Source organism: Mesocricetus auratus, unplaced genomic scaffold (genome assembly GCF_017639785.1).
Source record: "Mesocricetus auratus isolate SY011 unplaced genomic scaffold, BCM_Maur_2.0 Super-Scaffold_100007, whole genome shotgun sequence".
In the NCBI taxonomy this organism is placed as follows: domain Eukaryota; kingdom Metazoa; phylum Chordata; class Mammalia; order Rodentia; family Cricetidae; genus Mesocricetus; species Mesocricetus auratus.
This window is the reverse complement of record NW_024429191.1, coordinates 65,510,343-65,532,054: the sequence shown is the minus strand read 5'-3', so window position 1 is coordinate 65,532,054 and position 21,712 is coordinate 65,510,343. Positions and strand designations below refer to the sequence as shown.

At 42.6% G+C, this 21,712-nt stretch overlaps 2 protein-coding genes across 2 annotated transcripts in view; one reads left to right on the top strand and one right to left on the bottom strand.

The window, feature by feature from the left end:
* Positions 1–21,712, top strand: part of Ppm1e (protein phosphatase, Mg2+/Mn2+ dependent 1E) — a 129,859-nt gene that overhangs the window by 56,356 nt on the left and 51,791 nt on the right. The gene's annotated exons all lie outside the window — the stretch shown is intronic.
* Positions 8,320–8,846, bottom strand: LOC121141454 (60S ribosomal protein L21-like). The gene has a single exon (XM_040749428.1). It carries the CDS (start codon positions 8,829–8,831, stop codon positions 8,349–8,351), a length of 483 nt encoding a protein of 160 aa, XP_040605362.1. The 5' UTR covers positions 8,832–8,846; the 3' UTR covers positions 8,320–8,348.

The following is a 21,712-nucleotide window of genomic DNA, read 5'->3' as shown; positions in this document are numbered from 1 at the left end:
AAACCAATTTATGGGTCTGGAGAGATGGCTCAGAGGTTGAGAGCTCTGGCGGCTCTTCCAGAGGTTCTGAGTTCAATTCCCAGCACCCACATGGTAGTTCACAACCATTTGTAATGAGATCTGGTGCCCTCTTCTAGCCTGCAGGGATACATGCAGGAGGAACGATGTGTACATAATAAATAAATCTTTAAAAATAAATAAAATATCCGGGTGGTGGTGGCACACCCATCTAACTCTAGCACTCAGGAGGCAGAGGCAGGTGGATCTCTGTGAGTTCCAGATCAACTTGGTCTACAAGAGCTAGTTCCAGGGCAGCCTCCAAAGCCACAGAGAAGCCCTGTCTTGAAAAAACAAACAAATAAATAAATAAATGAACCTGGTAGAGGGCTAGCCCAGACATAACCTATTGAGAAGTGTTCTCGTTACATTTTAGGAACCATGCCAAATAGAGTGGCTGCCCAATAAAACTGGGTAGTTTGTCTTCACAGATCCAATTCTACTGCTGTCTGACCGATTCATTTTTAGTATACTTAATAAACATCGTTTTCTACAAAATAAATAAATAAATGAACAAACAAACAAATAAAGATAAATAGATAAATGAATAAATAAATAAGCCTTAAAAAACCAGTTTCTATACAATGGATCTGGGAATAAGATTAGAATCAGGGAAGTTTTCTCTGTTTGGTGCTGGTGGTGACAACTCAGGACCTTGTGAATACTAGTCTAGTACTTCAACATTGAGTTACATCCTTCTGCTAGAAATGTGGGTGGGGATTGGAAGGGGGAGAGGCGGTGGTGAGACAGGGAGTCAAAGCTGGCTTAGAACTTGCTATAAACTTCAGTGGGCCTTGAGCTCACAATCTTCCTGCCTCAGCTTCCTGGGTGCTAGGATTACAGGCACATATCACCATCCCACTTCGAGAAGAGATTAAAAGCTGCAACTTTTATTCACTGTCATGGATACCAGTTTTACAGATTTACTTTTATTTATGTGCAATTATCTGTGTATCTATGGCATGCATTTGCTATAGAGTCCAGAAGACAGCATTGGCTCCCAGTGTCAGGTCCAAAGGAAACTTCACTTCCCTAAATTCTGCCACCCATTTTCCCTTTACCAAAGGAGCCAATCCTCACCACTGTCAGAATGGACAAACAGCCATCTGTGGTGCCTATTAACATACCAAAGCACACTTTGGCTTCCATGCTCACTCAGTCCCTGTGGCCCCTTCTCACCTCACCCCTGCTCTCAACTCCTCTAGCTCATGGGCTTTCCTTCTCCCAGCTTCTCATTCCTATATAGCCACTTTGGCCATGGTTTCCGGATCCCCTCTCTTTTGGAAGTCTCTTTCTTTTCTCTCCCTCTCCCCCCTTCCTCTCTCTCCTCTCATGGCCCAGGCCAGTCTGCTACCATGTTTAGTCTACTTTCTCTCCATGCTCTGGACTCTTCCAGATGTCTCTGGCTGTGCTCTCCTTCATATCTACAATGAAAACCTTCCCCTCAATCATTCCTTGGAGTAGTCATTTCTTCACTTCATATGTTAACAGGTAGTTGTAAGCTTCCAGACAGTGGTGCTAAGATCCAAACTCAGGTCCTCTTGAAGACCAGCAAGGTCTCTTTAACTACTGAGCTATCTCTCTAGCCCTAAGAGTTATTTTTAATTATATATACACATTCAGGTGTGGGGGGGCGTATGTACAGGCGTGCGGGTGCCTTCAGAGTCTAGAAGAGGATACTGGATCCCCTGGAATCAGAGTTATAGGTGGTTGTAAGGTGCCTGATGTGGGTGCTGGGACCTCTGCAAATGCAGTAAATGTTCCTAACTGCTGAGCCATCTCTCCAGCCCTAATACATATATTTTTTAAATAAAGCAAAATAGAGTACTGTAGGTTTATAATAAAGGAGTCGTTTCTATCCTGTTCTTCCTTTGTTGCAACTATGTTTTAAATGATTTAAACTGTTTCCTTTAGGATTTGCCTCTGTTTTTTATTCTGACAAAAATAAAGATCTTCTCTGAGTCTTGCCCTCCCCATATGTTCCCTCTATAATTGTATTATAATTTAGGACAAAATAACATTTACATTGTTCATATTGTGTGACTACTGTTCAAGCCTAGACACTATATGTTATGTTTACATTTTGCTTTCTGTATGATGGTTTATTTTCCCCTGGGGTTAATGGTCACTGTTGCTTCATTTGCTTAGTTTTCTGTATACTTTCATTTCTGTTTCAGACTCTGGTGTAACTGTGAAGTTCCCATCTGGAGTCTAAAACCCACGTAGACTGTTCTGGTGTGCTCTTGTGCAGCCTTCCTTCTTGGGCTCCGCCATGATGCTTGAAGTCCTTTTGTGTCTCCCCTGTATTGAAGTCCAGGTTTTCTGGCTCTCACGTCTTTCTCTTTCCAGATTTCCTCTTTCATTTTGCTGGCATATATTCCTTATTGTTCTTTTCATAAAAGATTCACAGTTGTAAGGATTTTGCATTTTGTCTGAAATGTCTTTACTTTCTTCACTTGATCGATAGTTTAATTGGGTATAGAATTTAGGTCTATCTATCATTTTCCTAGAGAACTTTGAAGGCATTGCTCTATCATCTCTATTTACATTGTTACTGTTGAAAACTGATAGCATTTTGAGTCCCTGTCCTATTTGTATGCAAACTTTGTTTGATTTCTTAAGGCTTTTAGACTCTGCATAGTGTTTTAGGAGTTCATTGTGGGGAAGACAACTGTTTGTATATAGCTTTTCACATAGTATCCTTATTTTCAGTAAAATTATTTACCTTCACACCTTACTATACTTTAAAAAGAAAGATTTATTCTATGTGTACACATGTGTTGTGTCTGTGTGCACACATAATTGTATGGGTGCTGCGGGAGGCCAGAGGAGGACATAGGATCCCTTGGAGTTGCAGTTTTGGGACAGGTGAGCCACCCTATGTGGGTGCTGGGATCTGAACTCTAGTCCTCATGACTGAGCAGCAAGGTGTCCTAGCCATCTACCTCCCTCCAGCCCCAACTGTGTTCTTTGTCTTTGAAGACAGGCATGTCTGCTTTAATTAATTAGAAAGTAACCCTTTTCTTTTCCCTCTGGTCTGAAGGAGGAACAGTTGATGGTGGCATGGGTGTTGGTATCTTAGGTGTTTCCTTCTTGGGTTTCATGTCCATGTCTTTAAATGCAGGCTCACTCTGGATGTCTCAGATAACCAGAGTCTCCAATTCCTTAGATTTTTTTTGTAGTTCTCTGATGACAAAAAGCAGATCCTTGCTGTCATGCCCCCATCCTGGACACTTAGGGTTAAGCTCTCTCTGCTGAAGTAAAGATCATCATTCCTTCACCACCACCATTCTTTTTCTTCTGTGTTCCTCTGTTATTTTAATTTCACGTTTCAGAACATTGCTGAGATAAATGAATGTGTATGTCTGCTATTTTTAGCCAGCAGTCCTGAAATGTCAACACTATCCCACTGTGTTCATTCTCCAAGCTAGTAGGCAACTCACCATCTTTTAAGACAGCCTGTCCCATCTTCTATGAACCATTTTTTGGTGTCGTCTTATCCGTCTTTGCCTCTGTAGAACTGATCACAATTCTCCACAGTACAATTGTTCTGAGTATGGTGAGTCCTGTCGTCATTTGAGAACCTGTAGATTTAAAGACAGCAATCAGAACTTGGCTGTCTTCTCTAAGCATGACCTTGTTCCTCAGGTCATTGTTTTTGTTTTTGTTTTAAGCTCAAGGACAATTAGAGTTTAAAAAAAACAACTTCAGGCTAGGTAAGTTGTACATCTTGGCAGCTGCCCCAAAGAGGAAAATGGAGATGAGGAAGAGCCTTGCCACTGGGCAAGGTTGCATGGAGGTCAGTGACGTGATGGGGATCGGCACTCTGGGGAAAGAGTGAAAGGCCTGGCCTGAGGCACCAGAGGTACTGCCCTGCTTGCTCCTCAGAGGACATAGTTCCAGATTTCTCTGGTTTCCTGGCCATTACCCGCCGAACTAACTGTTCACAAAGAATGTTCCCAGGATTGAAAGCAGGGTTCCAGCTAAGCTCCAGGCCACACAGAGTAAAACATACCATCCTCCTTTGGAATATTGTTGTATTTGTAATGGCTCACAAAAATAAACCCAAGTCCTGATTTGTTCTCTATCTCAGAGTTTTATCTTGTTGAAATTAAAGAAAATTTTCAGCCTTCCAGAAGCTTTCTATTTACATGCACAAATATAAGTCATACCCTGGTGGTATGGTGTAGTGAGTGCATGTGCGTGTGCGTGCATGCGTGCGTGTGTGCTTTGTGTAGTTTTTTGTTTTGTTTTGTTTTGGTTTTTGGTTTTTCGAGACAGGGTTTCTCTGTGGCTTTGGAAGCTGTCTTGGAACTAGTTCTTGTAGACCAGGCTGACCTCGAACTCACAGAGATCCTCCTGCCTCTGCCTCCCGAGTGCTGGGATTAAAGGTGTTTGCCACCAATGCCCAGCCTTTGTTTTTTCTTATAGTTTATTTTACCATATGTGCATTGGTGTTTTACCTGCATGTATGTCAGTGAGAGTGTTGGGGCCTCTGGATCTGGAGTTATAGACAGTTGTGAGCTGCCATGTGGGTGCTGGGAATTGAACCTGGGTCCTCTGGAAGAACAGTCAGTGCTCTTAACCCCACTGAGTCATCACACCAGCCCTTGGGTTTGTTTTTGTATTGTGATAGAGTCTTGGTCTGGAACTCTTGAGTGACCTAGAACTTGCTATGTAGACCCAGCTGATCTTGAATTTGTGGTGATCCCTCAGCCCTTAACCCCTGGGTGATTTTAGGTATGTGTCATCACTCCAGTTTCATAGAATGGTCTTTCAAAAAGTTGGAATAATTGGTATCAGCTCCATTTTTTTTTTTTGAGACAGGGTTTCTCTGTGTAGCTTTGGAGCCTGTCCTGGAACTAGGCTTTCTATAGGCTGGCTCCACCTGCCTCTGCCTCAGGAGTGCTGGGATTAAAGGTGTGTGCTGCTGCCACTACCCAGGGCATAGGTTGAAAGGTGTTTTCTACATAAGTAAGCCGAATTTTAAACTTCAATTTTGAACTAATTTTAAACTTACATAGAACTTGCAAAAGCATACAGAGTTCAGAGTATAAAGTTCACCCAGTTTCCTCCAGTGACATCTAAAAAGTTAGCAAAACTAAAAAAACTGACATTGGTCCAATATTCCCTGAGGTGTTTTTGTCTGTTTTTTTTTGTTTGTTTGTTTTGCTTTTCGAGACAAGCTTTCTCTGTGTAGCTTTGTAAACCAGGCTGGCTTCGAATTCACAGGGATCTGCCTGCCTCTGCCTCCCAAGTGCTGGGATTAAAGGTGTGCACCACCACTGCCCAGCTTGTCTATTTGTTTTTTGATTTACAGAATTGGAGCTCCAATGTGGGCCTCACTGGCTAGGCTAGTATTGTACAATTGAGCTACCTCCCAGCTTGATAGAATGATCTATCAGCTAATTAGCCCTTACATCTTTATATATAAAGCTTACACGGAGTACTGATGCCTTGCTAGACAGAATCAAGCCATGCTTTACCTCACCACGGACTCCTATCCTGCTCCTCCAATCTGTTCAGAGGGGTTTGGTATATGTCCTAACTCATAAAATGGTTCTTTCAAAAAGCAATGGAGTTGCTTTCTATTTGGCTCGCTATAAACAGAAAAATAGGCTTGAAGTAGTACTAGCTATATACTAAATTGGCTCATTCTGAACCTGAAAGGTAGATGTCACTTTCAAGCAATCCAGTACAAAACAAATAGCTGTATATTTTGTTCAGTGCTCTGTGTGTGTGTGTGTGTGTGTGTGTGTGTGTGTGTGTGTGTGTGTGTGTGTGGTTTCTGTACCAGTGTTAATTGCTCTACTTACCAGCAAGGTCTCTCTCTCTCTCTCTCTTTTAAGGTTGTCTGATTTTTTTTTATTAATACATCTTTTCATTTATTTTACATACTTACTGCAGTTTCCCCTCCTTCTTTTCCTCCTGTTCCCCTCTACCTTCCCTCAGCCTCCTCCTGTCCACTCCTCTGTTTCTGTTCAGGAAGCAGCAGGCCTCCCGTGGGTGTCAACAAATCATGGCATATCATGTTGAGGTAGGACTAATCCCTTCCCTTTGTACTAAGGCTGGGTAAGACAACCCAGTATGAGGAATAGGTTCCCAAAAGCCAGTTCAAGCATTAGGGTTAGGCCTGATCCCACTGCTAGGAGTCCCACAAATAGACTAAACTATACAACTGTCACACACAGATAGAGGACCTGGGTCAGTCTCATTCAGGCTCCCTAGCTGTTGATCTAGTGTCTGTGAGCTCCTATGAACTCAGGCTAGTTGTCTCTTTGGGTTCCCTGTGATGACACTGACACCCCTAGTTCATATAATCCTTCCTCCCTTTCTTCAACAGGGCTCCTGGAGCTCAGCCCAGTGCTTGGCTGTGGATCTCTGCATTTGTTTACATCAGTCACTGGATGAAGGACCTCCGATGACAATCAGAGTAGTCATCAATGATTACAGCAGATGGCAGTTCAGGCACCCTCTCCATTATTGCTAGGAGTCTTACTTAGCTGGGGTCATCCTTGTGGATTCCTGGGAGTTTTCCTGGCACAGGTTTCTCCTTCATCCAAAATATGCCCCCCATGAAGACATTGGGATTTTTGAAGTTGTACTGAATACATTTACATTACAAGATGGCTATCAGCCTACAGGATCCAAGGGCGCATGGAATGGTTTGAATGTGAGCTATCCCCCCACCTCATGAGTTTGAATACTTAGCGCCAGATGGTGCTGCTGTTTTGGGAGGTTGTGAAATATGGGGCCTTAGCTTACAGGAGTAGGACAAAAGGGATGGGACTAGAGGATCATAGCTGGTCCTGGTTCCAGCCAAGGTCTCTGTTAGCCATATGCCAAGATGTGGGCAGGCTGTTTTATACTCCTGCTACCACAGACAGGGGTGGCACCCACTTTTTTGAATGTTGCTATGCCTTCGCCACTATTAAACTGTGAGCCAAAGTAGATTTTTCCTCTTCACCACAATAGGAAAAACAAAACCACTCATAACAGTGACCTAGAATCCTGCCCACAATGCTGGAGTACTGGCCTAGAGCCCTGCTCACAGTTCTGGGGACACAGCAGTGCTGGAGTACTGGCCTAGAGCCCTGCTCATGAACGTCTTCAACAAAGACCAATGCATTTCAGAGACGTGACAAGACAAAGAAAGCAGTCAGGCTTCCAAAGACAGTAAACTGTGGGAAGGAAAATGGATGGGAATGAACTGATGGAGTAAAGTCTGCTCCCACACTCTCTGGCACAGTCTCTGAGCTGATTAAGGTTGTAGAGGAGAATTTCTACCCTGCCTTTAGGTGGGAAGTGCCTGCATAGACAAACCTTTTGTCTTTGTGAATTTCTATCCCGATATTAGGCAGAGGAAGGCAGAAGTTGCATCCCTGCGTCATGTCTTCAGTTCCATGGGTATTATATAATGGGTAGAAATACTCTAATGCCCTTCATAGGAAAGTGTGGAGAGCAGCTCATCTGTGACCCTGTGAGGTGGAACACAGCTAGTTTGGATCATAGTGAAAATCCTGAGGAGTTAGCATGTGTGCAGTTTTTAATGAGCAGAACAAAGACTTCCTCTAAAATGGCAGTTCTCAACCTGTGGGTCGTGACCCCCTTGGTGGTTGAATAAGCCTTTCACAGGGGTCATATATCAGATATCCTGAATGTCATATAGTTATATTACGATTCATAACAGTAGTAAACTTAAAGTTATGAAGTAGCAACAAAATTTATGGTTGGTGGTCAACACAATATGAGGAACTGTTTTAAAGGGGAAGCATTAGGAGGTCGAGAATCCATAGTCTTATGGATACCAGCTACCCTACAGGGGATCAAGAACTGAAGGGATTTGTTTTTCCATTGTGAATGTGTTATCTAGTTCTACACATTGACTGTGGGATCAGCTGTGTTTTATGATTTAAATGTACTATGAACATGAATTTTTATTTTGTTTCAATTGTTTGTTTTTGGCCTACAGACCAAAAACACTATTCATTCAGTAGTGCATGTATGGTTTGTACCATGTTGTAGAAGAGTTCATTTGAGAATTAAAAAAAAAAGATTGTGTGTGTGTGTGTGTGTGTGTGTGTTCACTCGTTTCACTGGTACGTATGCACAAGTGCCCACAGAGGCCAGGAGACCCGTCAGATTACCTAGAGCTGGAGTTACAGGCATTTGTGAGCCATTGAGTGCTACGATCTGGATTCCAGTCTACAGAGCTGTCAGCATTCTTAACCACAGAGCCATCTTTTTTTTTTTTAACAGTCCAGTCCAGGTCTTTTATTTCTTTTTGTACATTAGGCCATGAATTCATATGGAATGGGCTCCAGCAGCTCAGGCTCCTTCCCGTTAGTCCTCACAAAGTGTGCCTCTCTGGGTGGTGCAGGCTGGCGCTTCAGCTGAACCCAGGTGCCCTTCTCCTTGGCTTCCTTCTTCTTCTGGTCGTTTTCCTTGACCCGCTTCAGGAAGCTGTCTCTGCTCGTAGAGTGCTTGATGTGCTCAATTCGCATGTTAATTCTTTTGGCAAGAATCTTGTCCTTAACCTGCTTGTTCACAATGATGCCCACAGCATGCTGGGTGACATTGTAGACTCTTCCTGTTTTGCCATGGTAACATTTATGGGGCATTCCTTTTTGAACAGTGCCCATTCCCTTGATGTCTACAATATCACCCTTCTTGTAGATTCGCATGTACGTAGCCAAAGGAACAACTCCATGCTTCCTAAAAGGCCGAGAGGACATGTAGCGAGTGCCCCTCCTCTTGCCCTTTGTGTTCCTCATTTTGGTGAGTTACTGGAAGATGGCTGCCGCGGCCAAAAGCCACAGAACCATCTTGCCAGCCCTCATTTAAGAACTTGATGGGGAGAGGGTGACCAGAGGAGGACAACATGGGAACTCATTCTTTTCTTCCACCATGCGACCCCAGGTATTGAATGAAGGTTGTCAGTCTTAGGGATAAGCACCCTTATCTACTGGACCATCTGCTGGCCCCTTATTAATTATTATTATAATGGTGTGTATGATGTGTGTAGATGTGCAATGTCACCACGTGTACATGTAGACAGTTGCATGGGGTTAGTTCTCTCCCTCCACCTTTTCATGAGTTCTAGGCATTGAATTCAGTTCTTTAGGCTTGCAGGAGAAGCACTTTCACTCAGAACCAGCCATCCTTCTGGCCATTAAATAAATTCTTTTTTTAAACTATTACTTTATTTGTATGTTTTTTATTATTTTGTTTACTTTTTAAGATTTATTTATTCTTTATTCATTATGTATGCAGCATTCTGCCTGCATGACAGAAGAGGGTGCCAGATCCCATAACAATGGTTGTTGCTGGGAATCGAATTCAGGACCCCTGGAAGAGCAACCAGTGCTCTTAATGTCTAAGCCATCTCTCCAACCCCCAATAAATTCTTTTTAAAAGGTGTTTGTTTTTATGTGTTTTTATGTGTGTGCCTGCATGTGCACATGAGTGTGGGTGCTCATGAAGGCTAGAAGAGGGTGTTGTATCTCCTGGGACTAGAGTTATAGGCAGCTGTGTGCTCCCTGATGATGGGTGCTGGGAATTGAACTTGGGTCTTCTGCAAGATCCAGACCCATTAAACAAACTCTTAATTGAATTTCAGAATATTTAATTAGAAGACTGTATATTCATTTTCCCAGTAGATTAGGTAGCATGCCACAATATTTAAACGTTATGCTGCTTTCTGGTTTGTTCCCCCCCAAGAGAAGTAACTTGCCAATTAATAGGGAATCCATAACCAAAGAGTAATACTTTGAAATCTGCTAAAATGATGATATACTGGTATATTTTTAGGGTTTTGTGTGTTTGTTTTGTTCTTGTTTTTACAGGAAATTGAAGTACTGGCATTTGTTCATGGCTAGGTTGTTTGTGTTTCTAATCTTGTACCTGAAATGGAAGGAATTAGACTTATAAGGGGTTGAGAGTGCTGTTCAGTAGTAGACCATATGTGTGATGCCCATCAACACACACTCAGAAAAAGTAAAATCTTTATCTCTTACTTATAGAGTGTTAAGTTAGAAGCTGGCATAGAGTAGGAAAATGAAAGTTATTATTCTGCTGGTGGGAAGGTAGCTGGAGGAATGAAAAGTTCTTAGATGTTTTCAGAAATAGTTCATTAGAATACATCTGCCTGCCAAGGAATGGGGGTTGGTTCCATGGTAGGGCACATGTGTGGGGTCTTGGGTTCAGTCCCCAGCATCTCTAACCACATAAACATAGGGACTAGAGGTGTGTGTGCAAGTGTGTGCATGTGTGTATGGGTGTGTGTGCACGAGCTTTGGCCCAGCATCTGAATGACTTAGTCTAGCTTCTGCCAGCACTCACTCGCAAACTGCCCAGTCATCTTTTCTTATACAATGCTACTCTCAGGGTTAACAGCTTATAAAAGAGCATTGGAAGAGAGATTTTCTTTGAGAAGTTCTTTCACAAATGGCTAAGGTCTCCCTTCCTTTTCGGTTAGGAATTGTGAATAGGCAAAAAGCCTGGATCTTCAAAGCTGCAGACTAACGGGCTAAACTCTCAAAGCTTAGGGATTCCAGTGCTGTTCATTCAGGTTACTGCTTCAGGCTTCTCAGAGCTCAGAGCTCATGGCTCAGACCCTGGAGCTGGTTAGTGTTGTGGGTCCTCATCTCTTAGCCACTCTAAGCAGCTTCTCCTGGCAGCTCCCTGATCTACAGCTCTTCTGTTCTTTTGCAGTTTCTCACCTCGTGCCCTCTCAGCTCCTCACAGCCTCTTTCTTCTGCATTTCAGCCCTCCCTCCACCTTCTCTCACCTTCTCAGCGTTTCTACAGTTGCATGACTATGCAGAGTCTCTTCCCAGCAGCTCTCCAGAGCTCCTCAGCTTCCTTCTAGCTGTACCTGCTACAGAAAGCTGTATACAAGTAGCTCGACGGCATTTTCCGATTTATACCGTAGATAAAGTATGCAATAAAGTACCTTGGGAGAAGCTTTTTATTGGGACCTATTGTTGAATGGTGTGTGTGTGTGTGTGTGTGTGTGTGTGTGTGTGTGTGTGTGTGTGTGTGTGTGTGTGTGTGTGAGAGAGAGAGATCCGGAGGATAGTCTCCTGGAACCTGATGAGTTCAGGGGGTGGAGATGTGGGGTCATGCATATGGGGACAAGGGGGAGGCCATCCTGAGCAGTTAGTTGCAGGGGAAGTTATCTGTTGCCACTTGACAGTGACTTCACCTAGAGCACTTGCAGTGTGGTGTGATCATCTCAGGTGGTTAGTGGAGTCTTCTGGGGCAAAGGCCACAGGCTAGTTTTGATGTCTCATGGCTGGATCAGTTTGCTCTGAGCACCTGCAGTTGGCATACAGCTACCTCCAGGTGTCTGCTGTTGAGATGAAGCTTCCTGAGATGGTTGTAAAGTGTTTAAAACTGCTTTGTGATGACAGCTCAGGGGAAAGGCTGTTTGGCAGCTGCCAGATCCTCATTCAAATAGCAGGCTGGGCGTAGGTGGCACATGCCTTTAAACCCAGCACTCAGGAGGCAGAGGCAGGTGGATCTCTGTGAGTTCGAGGCCAGCCTGGTCTACAGAGTGAGTTCCAGGATATCCAGGGCTACACAGAGAAACCATGTCTCAAAAACCAAAACCACACAACAAAAACAGCACTCAAACTACCTGTGGCTGGATCTTCAGGGAGCTGTAACATTACTCACAGTAGTCCTTGAAAAACACAGTTCTCATGTCACAGGGAGTAAGAGAGAGTCCAAGTACAGTTGACCATGGCCCAGGAATATGGCCTCAGGTTGCATCAAATGCCATGTCCCGATATAGAAAATTTCATGAAGTTTTTATAGGGGCAGAAAAAAAATCAAGGTGCTTTCTTTTTATTTTTTATTTTTTTATTTTTGGAGTGGGTATGGGGCTTGAGACAAGGACTCACTATGTAGCTTTTGTTGGGTTGGAATTCACTATGTAGACCAGGCTGGCCTCAAACTCAGAGAGATCCACCTGCCTTTGCCTTCTTAGTGCTGGGATTTGAAGCATGCATTGTGATGTCCAATCTTCAAGGCATTTTCGAACACATTGATGGGAATATCACGTAGGAAGGCTACACCAAAGAGAAAAAATCCTGCTGATCATTTGATGCTATCTGATGACATTTTAGCTATTGGATTGGTGGAAGCTGTTGTTGACCTAAGAGGGTTACCTAATAGTCTAAGGTTATTAGGTCAGACACAGAGGTGGGCAACTAATGGCAATCATGTAGTTGTAGAGAGCCAAAAATAGTTTGACTCTGGCTCTGCAACATTCAGCTTCCCACAATTACAAAGATCTGATCAGACAGTCAGCCTTGCAGAATTTCCACTCTCCCTCTCCCCCATCTAGAAATTTCAGTTCATACAGACCAGCCACTGCCGGACCCAGGGACAATAGAGGCATCAATAAAAACCCCAGCCTGGCCTTGAATTTCACCCTTCCAGTAGCTGCCCGATACATTTATTGCCTGGTACGTGTGTGCGTGCGTGCGTTAGTGTGTGTGCGTGCGTTAGTGTGTGTGTGTGTGTGTGTGTGTGTGTGTGTGTGTGTGTGTGTGTGTGTGTGTGTGTGTTGGGGGGAGAGTATCTTCCAGCTCTTAACGAGGCAGCCACTCGCTTCTTCCTGACAATTTAGTGTATCGAAACAAAGCAAAGCATAGCTATGAGTCGGGTGTGGCAAGTGCCTATAATCTCAGCGCTGGAGAGGCAGTGACAGGAGGCTATCAGGGGTACACAGTGAGACTCTGTCTCAGAATACCAAGACAGGCAGGCAGGCAGGCAGGCAGGCAGGCATACATAAACTATTACGGAGTGTTGACAATAAACAACGCAGTCAGCCTTTGCTGGCACACCTCATCTATCACTACCTGCATCGCAGCCACACACTCTTAGGGCAGTTATCCTGGCCTGTCTAATGTGGGCATTGAAAGGCTGTGGTAAGAGGACCAAGAGAAACAAGACTTTGATATGTTAATTCTATCCTGGTGAAGCCGAGGTGTGAAAGAAGGCTGCATCTAGACACAGTCTCATTTTATACCCTGGGCTGCCTGGAACTTATGATACTCAGCCTCTTGAGTGATAAGAATACAGGCATGTCCCGCCATGCCTAGTGTTAATTGTTCGAATATGATGTGTGTCTGTAGGTCCAAGTGGTTAAATACCTCACTGTTTTGTGAAATTGTAGAACTTGTAAGAGGTGAGTTGACATAGAGGGAGGAGGTTACAAAGGATGTGACTTATAGGTTGTGGCCCAGCCACAATTTCTCCTGATCTGTCTACTTTCTGGTCCACTGAAAGCAAGCAGCTTCTCATTCCTGCTGCCACAGCGGTGAGCTGCCATGGGCTCTGCCGTGCTATCCCACCTGATGGACTGAGCTGCCATGGGCTCTGCCAGCATGAGGGATTGTACTTCCTTAGACTGTGAATCAAAACAAACCCACCATCCCTGAGATTGTTTCAAGTATTTTGTCATAGCAATGAGAATCATAATACAGAAATTTAGCATTGAGAGATGTGATTATCGTGAACCACCCTACCCCTTGTGGTTCATGGGCTGTGGGAACTGATGTACAAGAATGTGCAAGAGTTCCAAGCTGGGCCGGGCGTTGGTGGCGCACGCCTTTAATCCCAGCACTTGGGAGGCAGAGGCAGGTGGATCTCTGTGAGTTCGAGGCCAGCCTGGTCTACAAAGCAAGTTCCAGGACAGCCTCCAAAACAATACAGAGAAACCCTGTCTCGAAAAAAAAAAAAACAAAAACAAAAAACAAAAAGAAAAAACAAAACAAAATAAAAAAAAGAGTTCCAAGCTGGGGTTCAAGAAAACTTAGAATTCTGTAGGCAGAAGCAAATAGTCATTCTGATGGCATCTTCAAAAACCAAAATGTAAGTGGAAATGTGGACAGTAAGGATGGTGTTCATGAGGTTTCCTAGGGAACCAAGGACTTTACTAGGAATTGACCTAGAGGCCATTCATTTACAGCCTGACAAAAAGTGTCTATACTCTGCCCATAATCTGAAAATTAGATTGAGGCTAAATTTACAAGTAATAGATCAGTCAGGCATGTCTTGCATACTTATAATTTTGGCAGTTGGGAGACAGAAGCAGGAAGATCAGCAGTTCAAGGCCAGCTACAGGAAACCCTGTCTCAAAAAGCTAAACAAATCAACCAAACAGCAAGTACTGGCATAAAACTGCAGAAGAAATTCAAGTAGCAGAACATTCAAGCTGTTGCATGGTTACTGCTCACTGCTCTTTGCCAGATTTATGGTAAGAGCAGAAAGTGGAGCAGAAAAGTGTGAAGGAAAGATGAAGCAATTAAAGTTGTCCAGAGTGGGAAAGATGATTCCAGCCAAAGCAGCTGTAATTGTTAAAGAGATTAACACAGTTAAGAAGAAACTGCCACCAGGGCAAGACATTCCCAACTGATGTTCCAGGATATATCATTAAAAACCTATCTGAAAAGCATTCATTTGAAAGGAGGGCGCTTGGGACTGGGGACAGAGATCAGTGATAGTGTTACCTAGCATTCCTGAGTCCTTAAGTTCAATTCCTAGGCCTTGAAAAATAAATACTATCTAGAGAAATGTTTTCTGAGCTTCAACTACACAGAAACATGCAACACTTTCCTTGCAGGCATGCAAAATACAGAAGCAGCACTCCTGGAGGCTTAAACCAAGGCTTCAAAAGAAGCACTGCGGTAGGCAGTGTATAGCAGGTTTGGATTCTGTGTTTAGAGTGGCTGAGTGGGCTGTGTATGACTCTCTGAAGATAAAGCCTCACTTGTAATGGGCCTTTGAAATAGTCTAAGTGCCAGGAACATGGTATATCTGCTGAGGAAAATCATAGGCAAATAGAACTGGCCCACAGGCGACAGAGCTGGATGGCCTGAAATAGTTATGTCTGTCATACGATGCTTTTGAGTCTCATATGTTGGACATGGATTCTAGGATTTGGAGTTTGCCCTGCTTGGATTCAGTCTTGTCTTTGTCTGATATTTCTTTGATATTCCCCTGCTCCTTCTTTTGGGATGCAAATGTTTACTTTGTACCATTGAATATTAGAAATATGTAATTTATTTTTAATAGGTGCTCATAACTAAGGAATTTATTCTTGTGAGGTCAGAGATCAGGCTATAATTTCTCTCTACATGTGAACATCCAGTTTCTATCACCATTTGTTGTGTAAGCTGTGTTTTTTCTTTTTTTTCCAATTTAACTTTTTACTGATTTTGTGGATTTCACATCATGCATCTCTGTCCCACTCATCTCCTCCATCCTTTCCAGTTCCATCCTTTCCCCTTGCAACCTCCTCTCTAGGATGAAACAAAATAGAATTTTTAAAAGAAGGAAGAAAATCTTGTCATGGAAGCTGTAGTGTGCCACAGCGAGTCACACATTGTCCCCTTAGTCCATGTATCATTACTTGTGAGTGTTCATTGCAAAGAGTCAATGGTCTTGTTTGAGACCTCTGGTTTTTGCTGCACCATAGATACTGGACTTTGTCTCTTGGATATACACTTGTTGTCCTGTGTCATGGAGATCCTGTAACTTTGGGTCTGCAGGGCTCGCCCCTTCCCATGCTCCAGCAGATTATAGATGGATGATGGGATGGGCCAGCTCACAGCCCTGGTTCTGGGTCTGGATGGTTGAAGGGTTGGTCAGCCCGACAGTGCTCCCTCATCCTCACCACCAGGGGGAGCTGTCCAGCCCAGCCTAGGTCACCCTATGTAGTAAGCAGCAAGGGGCTGGCAGTTCTGCTCTCATTTCCTAGGCCAGTCTAGCCCACACTTATGCTACCAGAGCCAGCTCTACTGTGTTGTCCAGGTGAGGTATCGGGGAACACTCTACTCAGAGCTGTAGCTGCTGAGAGGCAGGGCCAGCCCTCCCTCCTGCCATGGGCCTTAAGGGGCATGGGGAGGCAGGGCAAGGAGGGCTTCTCTCCCTTGCTCACACCACCTTATGGCAAATGAGGGGTGGGGTCAAGCTGTGTCTTTTTCTAATCTGTATTTTTTGACACTTTTGTCAAAGACTATGTGGCTGTAACTGAGTTTTCATTTCTTTTTCTGGGTCCTCTAATCGGTTCCACTGGCCTGTGTGTATGATTTTGTCCTGGTGTTTGTTACTATGGCTCTGTAGCATAGTTTGAGATGAGGTGTTATGCTCCCCTTACGGCCCTTTTTGCTTAGGATTGCTCTGACTCTTCAGGGTCTTGTACTTCCATTTGGATTTTAGGGTTCTTTTTTTATAGTTCTGTGGAGAAAGGTCATTGGAATTTTAATGGGGAATTGCTTTGCATCTGTAAATCATTTCAATAATAAAGCCATTGCCACAATATTAACCCTGTTGACCCATGATCACTGGTTTTCTTTCCCCCTTTAGTGTCTTCTATAAATGTCTTCAGTGTTTTAAAATGTAATTGGCTAGGTTTTATCAGAGGTAATTTTTAAACTGCTGTGGGTGAATTTTCTCTTTATTTCTTGTTGGGAAGTTCATTGCTAATAAACAGAAAACTGTTGTTTTTGTTTTCTTTTGTTTTCCTGTGTTGGAGACTAAATTCAGGGCTTTGGGCTTGCTAGGGACATTCTTTGCCATTTAGCTAATCTCTAAATCCCACACTACCAACTTCTGTATATTGATTTTGTATCTTGATACTTTGCTGAAAGTGTTTATAAAATCTAAGTGATTTCTGGTACAGTTTATAAGGCCTTTTAATTTGAGGATCATATATATCCTCTGCATATAGGGGTATTCTGACTTCTTGCTTTCTTATTTAAATCTCTTTTACTTCTATCTTTTGTCTGAATAAGACTTCAGGTTCCATAGCAAAGAGGAATAGAGAAAGTGAATATACTTGTCTGGTTCCTGATTTTAGAGGAACTGTAGATTTTCCCTTCACTTCGCATCCTGTTGGCTGTAGGCTTGTCTTAACATGCCTTGATTTTGTTCACTATGTATGTTCTTCAGAGTTTTTATAATTAAAGAGTGTTAGATTTTTCTCCATTTATTGAGGTGATCATATGATTTCTAATCTTGTCTTTTTAAGTGTGATATTATACTTATTAACTTGCATATTTTGAGTCAGCCTACATCCCTAGACTACAACCACCTTTGTATGATTTTCTTACTGTTAAGATTTCTTCCTTGAGTATTTTGTGGAGACTGTGTCATGGGATATCAACCTATAGCTTTAGTATTGATAGCTTTATAGGATGACTTTGGTAGCATCCATTCCCTCTTCAGTATGTGGCACAATTTGAGGAGCACTGGTCCCAAGTCTTTGGAGACTTCAGCAGGGGACCCTCCAGTCCGGGCTTTTCTTTGGAGATCATTGTGCTCCAACCTTGTTTTAAATCTGCCTCAGTGGTTTATAATCTCTTGGCTTGATTTTGATAGGTATATAACTGACCTATTTAGACACATAGATTGTCTAGACATTTATCCATTTCCTCTAGATTTTCCATTGCAGGGAGCAATATAATATTCAAAGTCTTCTACAGTGATCCCCAGACTTGTTCATTGGAAATTGTTGTAACATTTCCTTTTTCATTTCTAAATTTATAAAATTTGGTTAGAGTGGGTAGGGGTTTGTTGGTCTTGCTTAGTTTTTCAAGGAACCAACTCTTGGCCTATGTGTTGTTTTTGTCTCCCTTTTTTCCTTTCTACCCAGGTCTTTATTTTATCTTGCTGTCTAATGCTTTGGGGTTTGTTTGGCTTTGATTTTCTTTTCTACTTTGATGCAGAGTCACATGGACCCAGGATGGTTTGAAATCATTTTGTGACTTATGCCTGGAAGTTTTGTCTTTCCAAGACCTTGGGGGCATACATTTAGTTACTTATTTGATATTTCACTGAGTTTTTAATGTAAGTAATCATAAACTGATGGGGGAAGTCTTTCTGTATATTTGTTTCTCTTATTGGTTAATGACTAAAACACTGATTGGGCTGATTGGCCAGACAGGAAGTGACATAGCTGGGCAGAAACTTGCCACTAGCTAACCATAGTTGTCTGGAGGTTTGTACAGACAGGCAGGAAGTGATGTAGCTAGGCAGAAACAGGATATATGCAGGGGCAAACAGGAAATCACTCTCATCATGTAGCAGGCAAAGGAGTGGCAGGTCCAGCATTCTCCAGTAAACCAAGACTGCATGGAAATACATGGATTAGTAGTTATGAGTTAATAATTAAGACAGAGCTAGCCTGCTGGGCAGTGGTGGCGCACACCTTTAATCCCAGCACTCGGGAAGCAGAGGCAGTCAGATCTCTGTGAGTTCGAGGCCGGGCTGGTCCGACAGCCTCCAAAACAATACAGAGAAACCCTGTCTCAGCAAAACCAAAAAAAATAAAAGGACAGGGCTAGCCAATAAGAAGCCCTAGCCACCGGCCAACAGTCTCATAATTAATATAGTATCTGTATGTTCATTTGGGGCTCAAGGGCCATGGGATATGCCGGGTTAGAAAACTCATGCTTACAATAAACAAAAATGAAAACAAAAGGTTTGCTTTAAGACCTGGAATGTGATCCATTTTAGAAAAGGTTCCATGGACTGCTGAAAAAATGGGTATCCCTGCCTGCAGGATGGTAGGTAACACCTAGGTTCATTGTCAGGTATTAGAGTAATATGTCTGTTTGGTTTTGCTTGATGCTTGATTATCTTCGCTTCCATCTCCTGATGCTGTGGGCATCTTTATCCATGATATTTTTCTTTTGGGAACAATAGTAGTTGGATCTTGTGTTTCAATCTACTTTTTCTTTTTTCTGTACTTTTGCTTCTTTAATTTTTAGTTGGTTGGGTTGTTTGCTCCCCTCCTTATTAATATTATAGGGTTTTGCTGGCTTAGTGTCAGTCATGATGAAGTCTTTGCTCACTCTCTGCAATCCACCCGTTCCTCTCTTACAGCATTGTCTTCCTGTGCACTCATGATAGACACTGTCCTGCTCCTGCCTCTGCACCCTGTGCAGTGCTGGCCAGGTGGTCATGAACACCTTAGTCTACAATTGTCTTGACATGTCCTTACTTCTTCCTCCTGATAAATACTAACGTCCCTGGATATAGGAAACAGTCTTGGTTGGCAGTTACTTATTTTCACAGCTTTAAATACATTATTCCAGGGGCTAGAGAACTAGCTCCATGGTTAAGAGCATGTACTGATCTTGAGAACACCTGAGTTCTATTTGCTACAATCATGTTAGGCAACTCATAGCTGCCCCAGGAGATCCAACGTCTCTGGATTCCTCAGGCACTACATTCATGTACATACATGCACACACTTTTTAAAAAAAGAAATACATTATTCTTTGCTTTTCTGGCATTTAGGGTTGTTAATGAGATAACTGGTGTTATTTTGATGTATTTACTTTTGTAAATGAATTGGCATCTTTCCATTGCAACTTTCAATGTTATTAGTTTGTTTTGTATTTTTGACACTTTGACTACATGTCATGGAGAGGCATGTGAAGTTATAAGTGGCTCTTGTGTTTGGATGTTGGATTATTTCTCCAAATTTCAGGAATGTTCTTCTGTAATTTCATGGACTGTGTTCTCTACCTTGAGTGTTTCTCTCTGCTTCTCCTCTCTGTAAATTCTTAGTTTTGGTCTCTTGATTGTATGATAGAGTTCTTTGTTGTTTCTCAAAGTCTGATGTTGTTTAATCAAGGTTGAAAATACCAACCAGAAACCAGCAGTGGTGGCACACACCTTTAATCCCAGCACTCAGAAGGCAGAGGCAGGTGGTTCTCAGTGAGTTTAAGGCCAGCCTGGTCTACAAAGTGAGTTCCAGGACAGCCAGGACTGTTACACAGAGAAACCTTGTCTCAAAAAACAAAAACAAACAAACAAAACAGAAAGAAAGAAAATACTAACCAGAAAAAAAAATTATCATGAAAAATAGCCATGGGGTGTGGCTGTATTATCTCAGAAGTGGACCATGTCTTTAGTATGCCAAGGTCCAGAGTTCAGTCCTAGCAACTGCACAAAGATGTCATATGATTGGCATAAGCCTTGGCTTTAGTCAGGAAGCTCTCAGTTCATTCCTTTTTGAACAGATTGCATTGCTTCTTAAGAGTGTTATTGTTTATGTGATGCTATTTTATTTTTACGTAGCTTAGACAGGTCTGGAACTAGCTGAGTAGCAGCTGTTGCTGTTGAACTTACAGCCCTCCTACATGAGCCTCCCAAGAAGCTGGGACTGCAGAGTGTACACTTCACCTGACTTTATATTTTGTCACAGAATTCCATTGTCATTTCTTTTTTTTTTCCTGTCTCTTTTTTTTATTTAAATTAGAAACAAGCTTGCTTCACACGTCAATCCCAGCTCCTTCTCCCTCTCCTCCTCCCCCACCCCCCACCAACCCCCCAAATATTTCAAATAATCTAAAGCTCACTTTTTAGCAGCTAAAAAATACCAATTTCCTGAAAATTCACATTGTAAAAAAACTCAAGGGTGCTGGGAATGTGGCTCAGTGGGTAGAGCGCTGGCCTAGGTGTATAAGGCAGTGAGTTTATTCTACCTTCTCCTCCTCCACATCCCAACAAAATGTAAATGAAGGCTCCTTACTCAGGAGACAGAAGCAGGTGATCTCTTAAGTTCAAGACCAGACTGGTCTACAGAGAAACCCTGTCTAAAAAAACAAAAACAAAAACAAAAAAACAAACAAAAAAAGGGGGGGGGGAAATTCCAAAATGGTGAGGATGAGACAAAGAAGGAGAAAAACAAAAACAAGAGAGAAAGTAACAAAAAAAATCCATACTTACAGTTAATTTGGGTGAAGATTTCCGATTTTGCTATGAGTGAGTAAACTTGTTTTTTCTCACTGCCAAGAAAGCCCCAGTCAACTTGGCATTTGCTGTACCTGTCTGTGGGAGAAATACAGTGAAGGAAGGTACATGCTCAAGTGTGAGTTTTATTTTACCTTTGTGAGATTTTTCAGCTAGTCCAACTATGCTGAAACCCTGATGTGGATTACAGTGACAGCGAACTCTGTTTTGTTGTAAAGTAAGACACACCAGGTATTATCCATTTTGTCATGTATGTGGGATGTGAAACCGTTCCCGAAGGAGCCATCAGTCTTTGTGGATACACTTTTCTTTTTTTTTCCCCGCCCCCCCCATACACTTTTCTAAGGAACACTTAATGAGACTGTCATTTTTCTCGTCTGAGTTCACATATTTGGATGAAAACATGCACACCCTTTCAGAAACCCAGACCTAAGCTTTTCTGACAATATTGCACTTGCAGTCACGTCACTCTTGTTGAAAGTAGTGGCCAGTATCCAAAGAAGACTCAGACTTTCTAGACACCAGCATTTTAATTATTCAGATGTCAGGTTTAAAGCACAAAAGAAACACAAATGGTGAGCAATGGAAACACTTATTAATATGATTGTGCATACATCCAATTTAGCCATGTTTAGTTGGAAAACTAAAGTTCATTTATAAAAGAAACACAAATTTACTTCTTCTAAGTTAAACCTGACAGAACTATTCAACTTCATAAGATGGGATTTCACATCAGTCACATGAAGAATGTGTCTCCCTTCCTCGGTTTTGTGCTGTCACCAATGTAAGAGCAGTACAGAGTCTGAGGATGGGCCAGGCCAGGTGGTGCCACCTCTGATCCCACCACTGGGGAGGCAGAGGGTCCATGGATTGTTGTG

What these genes read in the sequence shown, in the direction of transcription:
- LOC121141454 (XM_040749428.1), bottom strand. Translation starts at nt 8,831, where the DNA reads ATGAGGAACACAAAGGGCAAGAGGAGGGGCACTCGCTACATGTCCTCT.